At 38.5% G+C, this 5,230-nt stretch overlaps 1 protein-coding gene across 1 annotated transcript in view; it reads right to left on the minus strand.

Moving 5' to 3' along the window:
* Nucleotides 1-336: 336 nt before the first annotated feature.
* ACBD3 (acyl-CoA binding domain containing 3) overlaps nt 337-5,230 on the minus strand; it is a 49,267-nt gene continuing 44,373 nt past the window's right edge. The window contains exon 8 of the mRNA XM_008060657.2: nt 337-2,461. Coding sequence (XP_008058848.1) covers nt 2,250-2,461 — 212 coding nt within the window. The 3' untranslated portion in view covers nt 337-2,249. The remainder of the gene's footprint in view (nt 2,462-5,230) is intronic.

Genomic DNA, 5,230 nt, shown 5'->3' on the forward strand with positions numbered 1-5,230 from the left:
CTTTGGGAGGCGGAGGAAAGAGGACTGTCTGAGCCTAGAGGCTCGAGACCAGCCTGGGCAACCTGGCAAGACCTCGTCTCTCCAGTATTAGTAGAGCATGGTGGTCCATGCCTGTAGTTCCAACTACCTGGAAGGCTAAGGCAGAAGGATCGACTGAGCCCAGCAGGTTGAGGTTGCAGTGACGGTGAGTGGGCCACTGCACTCCAGCCTTAACAACACAGTGAGATTCTGACTCAAAAAATAAAAACAAACAAACAACTTCTTTCTGCTCTACCCAAACAACGAAATACTGTATCAGTCCTTCTGAGAATAACTATAAAATGAAACATCAACAAGTTACAGATAAACATTTTAATTGATTAAATATATTATTTTCAAGGTCTTTTTGAAATCGCACTTGTACTGTATTAATAAACAGCCAAAGGCAATAAAAAAGTTTAAAACTAAAAATGTTCTGACATGAACATGTGACAGGAACCGCTGCTATGTAAAGTCACATACACTGCTCCCAAGAACAATATTTTTAGAAGATAATTTATCGTAACGTGTGCAAGGACAAGTTTGTAATCAAAGGCTGGAAGAAATATATATTAGTGCCTGCTTTTTAAAAGTTTATTTTACATTTTAAATACAGTATTTTTCTCATTAAAAAAAAAAAAAAGCCAGGAAGTGCCTAACTCCGTGGTTTCTATACCATTATGTACATGAGAGCTGACAGTTTGACAAATATTTTGGATGTAACAGTATGAACACCTATGAACTGGGACTACTTGTGAATCAAAATTAAAAACAAATTAAGCACTGCTTGAGAGAAAATAGTCCAGTTTCTGAATAACCAAAAGAGAACAGAGTTAGGTATGTATAAAACCAGGTATTAAAAAACATAAAGAAATGCAGCACACAAGAAACTCAAACAGCCCATATGTAGTGAACTGTATATACGGCAGTAAATCAATGAAACCCTCCTACAAGAAGTGATTTATGACTTGAAATTTAAAAATCTAAATATTTCAGGAACAACATATAATAACAATATTAAGTGTATATTGCCATCTTTGTCATTTTCTATCTATACCACCCTCCCTCCTGAAAATAAGAATCTCTAGACTAGTCGATCACTTACACAAATTTGAGGCAATTAATTCATCTTTGTTTTCAGTAAAGAAAACAAAGATGTACCTCTTCCCATCAATGAGGACAACACAGATTAAAGCTATAAAATTTAAGCATGGGCATATGCATTTCCAATTCTCTTTATTAAAGTAATTCCAAACTAGAATCATGTACGGTTTGTGCCTAAGTAGCAACAAGTTAAAAGAAAACGAACTGACTCTGGCAATGATTTACATATTAGTGCAATGTTACCCCCCCATACACTGAACCATGTTTAAATAATTGTATATATTTGAATTCAGTTAAGTGCCAGCTTGAATTTATAAAATCTCTAACTGCATTCTTTGTGCAGAAAAATTTCAATCTGAGATGTTCTATGAAGTCAAATCCAAACAAAAAATAATTTTATTTTGCTACTAAGTAGTATGAATACCCAATAAAGGGACAAGTACTGAAAGTTTGTGGAGGCTCTCTGAAGTGTTCTATGTAGCTTGATATTTCAGTTATCAAGAAGGTTTTGAACATCCTAGTTTAAGATTATCTCAGAAAATAAAATTATCTATAATATAACTCTGAACTAAACAGCTGCACCCAAGCAAAAACAACTCAGGTCATCCCAAACAAAATCAAATTGAGACCATTTCTTTTCCCACTATCATCTGTGAGGTCTTGAGTTTAAGTTTTAAAAATGATGATGACCTTCAATCAAACCCAGCTGCACCTGATGTGTAGACTAGAACTCAGGGATTTCAAATTAGAGGGCACGTTAACTACAGGCTCTCAGAGAACATATGGAGCAGGCAGCAATGGACTAACCATCAGCCAGTAAGGTCAACGTTGGGATGTTTTCTTTTGGAGACTTTAAATATCTAACACGTAGCTCATGTAACTTCAGCATCCAGTGACTCTGCTGGTCAGCACCCAAGGGCTAGACGAGTCTAAGGAATCCTTTTAACCCCAATGTATTGGGGTTAAAGAGTCTCAAGGAAATCCTGACTCACAAGAGTTCACAAACCATCAGAACAAAATCAATAAGGTAAACACTGACTCCAATGCTCCACAAAAGTCAAAAGAAATTTCCAAATTAAATGCCATCTTCTGCCCAACCCTAGACTCCAGACTCTGCAATAACATCTTTATCTAGTATAGTAGACTCTGTAGTAGACTGATTTTGACCGCCACAAAGAGTAAGAGTTGTCAAACTTGAGGAGATAGACTCCTCTCCCTGGATATTGGTGGCTGCCAGCATACACTTCCTCATGACAGTCCCGTCGGTACACAGGCACAATCTCATCCAGCAGAGGCTTGTTGGCATTCTTTTTGGCTTTATCTTCACAATTGATGTTTTCTGTGAGAACGAACAGAGACAAGACAATGAACAGATTCAGGAAAACCACATCAGCTTCAAACAATGAAAATCTATTCTTTCTTTGAGAAACTGCTCGTGTTAGGAATTCGGTTGAACATTCAGCAAGTTATATATACATATATTCATATATTCACTCATTCCTTCACTCTTCCATTCATTCATATACCTGAGTACCTGCTAGTACCAAGCTCTGTTTTGGGTCTGGGAACCCAGTGGTAAATATCTAGTGGCAGTCGTGGTCAGCATTCTATCCCTCTTTGTGTTCTTACTACTATTTCTATTTCTGGGCCCCGTTTTCCCCCTTCCATATTCATTCAATTCCTAATTCCTCTCCAGGAGGAGGGATCTTACTCATTTAAAGAACAAGGAGAATGTTGCTCTGATTCTCCTCCTTCTCAATAACACGAGTCTTCCCCATTTTAGGAAGAGGGGAAGGTAGCTTGAGGACTATTACTTTTTTATGCCTTAAAAAAAACAACCACAGTAGAGAGGCAGGCATTCAATTCAATTGTTTTCATTAGGTCTGTTTAACACAGAGATGAATCAAGTGGCAAAAAATGAGCTCTGATTATAGGTTTGCCCCAGCTAGTAGTTTTCTGAATGGTAATAGTGATATGTAGTAAGGAAAAAAATATATCTAGAAACCCACAAGAATGAGAAAATTATGAACCAGCTCAAAAGTCTCATTTTAACATATTAAATATAATATAAACAGCTTCAAGGAAAACAGGTCAAGGGAAAATTCAGCATAGAAGATAAAACATGTAGGTTTACAACTTAGTAGAGTGAATTCTGGCGACATGTGTTAACTTGGGTGATGTCCGACAATGGCCACTATCAGGAATTTAAAACAAGGAAAGTCTGAGTTTTTTTTTTTTTGAAGTCAGAGTCTCACTCTGTTGCCCAGGATGGATAGCAGTGCATAAGGGCTCACCATAGCTTGACACCCTGAATTAAAGTGATCTTCCCATCTCAGCCTCCTGAGTAGCTAGGACTACAGGTGTCCACCACCACACCCAGCTAATATTTTGATTTTTGTAGAGATAAGGTCTTGTTATGTTGCCTAGACTTGTCTTAAACTCCTGGGCTCAAGCAATCATCTTGCCTCAGCCTCCCACAGTGCTGGGATTACAGGTATGAGTTACCATGCCTGGCCCTAGAGGGGTTTAAGGAGATATAATGATTAGAGTGTGGCATCCTGGATAGGATCCTAGAATATTAGGTGAAAACTAAGAAAATCTGAATAAACATGGACTTTAGTTAGTAATACTGTATCCATATTGGTTCACTAGTTGTGATGAATGTACCACAGTACAATGTAAGATGTTAACAAGAGAGGAAACCAGGTGGGGGGTATGGGTACTCTTTGTATTATCTTTGCAATGTTTTTCAAAATCAAACTATTCTAAAATATAGTGTATTTTTTAAAAAACAGATGACATTCTTATAAAAATAGGCCCAAATTAGATTGGCTTTACCACAGTAATACCTACAATTATGTATCTTTCATGTGCAAATGAGAAATATTGAACCATTATAAATGTACAGTATGGGCAATAAATAAGAGACAGAATAAGGCACATTAATCCAAGATCCAAATTCTGTTCAAAATCTACAAAACTGGTCAGGCTTGGTGGCTCAGTGTGTAATCCTGCACTCTGGGAGGCCGAGGTGAGTGAATTGCCTGAGCTCGCGGGTTCGAGACCTGCCTGGGCAACTTGGCGAGACCTCATCTCTACAATAAGTCAAAAAAATTAGCCGGGCATGGTAGCGTGAGCCTGCAGTTCCAGCTACTTGGAAGGCTGAGGTGGAAGGATCGCCTGAGCCCAGCAGGTTGAGGCTGCGGTGGCCGGGAGCGTGCCACTGCACTCCAGTCTGGGTGACTGAGTGAGACTCCAACTCAAAAAAAAAAAATCCACAAAACTAAAAATTACTAGGATACATGATCAATGCACTGTTCATCAATTTAAGCAAAGATCTGGGACCTGGAAACAATAAAGTGTAGAATTAAACAGGAGGATGGGTTACTCTCCATGTTTTTTTCAGAGAAAACAAACTCCTCGTCTACCTCTCAAGGCCTAAAGAAGAAAAATCAAACCAACAAACAAAAAACGGACTCTTCTTCCATCTGAAATCAAGCCAAAATGCCCATTATGGGCAAGACATGGTAACTCAGTAGCCTAAGGCATACAGACAAATGCAGTTTCTGAGCTAAAACTGCAAAGGGGATAAAGTGATGCTCATGCTTAGTGAACAATTCTTGGGAGCAATAAACCCTCACCGTTGTTTCTGCTAATACACAGACTTTAATGGATTTGTTTTAGCTGCAATTCATTTTATGATTAGGAATGGTGCATGGGTAGGCAAAGCCATCTTCCATCTGAGGGACAAACATTAGAGCTAAGACCAAGGATATCGAGGTTCTCACCTCTAGAAGTGGACCTTCGCCATTTTCACCAATGCTCTTCCCAAAACTATCATCAGCTAAGGGCTCATACTAGTAAGTAAACTTCTTTTAGAAGTTCTCTAACAGGCAAGCCAGAAAGTATATTAACTCATCCAATTTCTGAATAGGGTGTTCTTTCATGCTATTCACAAAGCTCTTTATAAGTACAGCAATTTGCATACACACAAAAAACTTTCTTCTTCAGGCTTTTGCAAACAGACTGATTTTTTTTTTTTTTTTTGAGTCGGAGTCTCACTGTCGCCCAGACTGGAGTGCAGTGGCTGCTCCCGGCCACCGCAGCG

Source organism: Carlito syrichta, unplaced genomic scaffold, assembly GCF_000164805.1.
Source record: "Carlito syrichta isolate Samal-C Ts95f unplaced genomic scaffold, Tarsius_syrichta-2.0.1 Scaffold304687, whole genome shotgun sequence".
Lineage (NCBI taxonomy): Eukaryota > Metazoa > Chordata > Mammalia > Primates > Tarsiidae > Carlito > Carlito syrichta.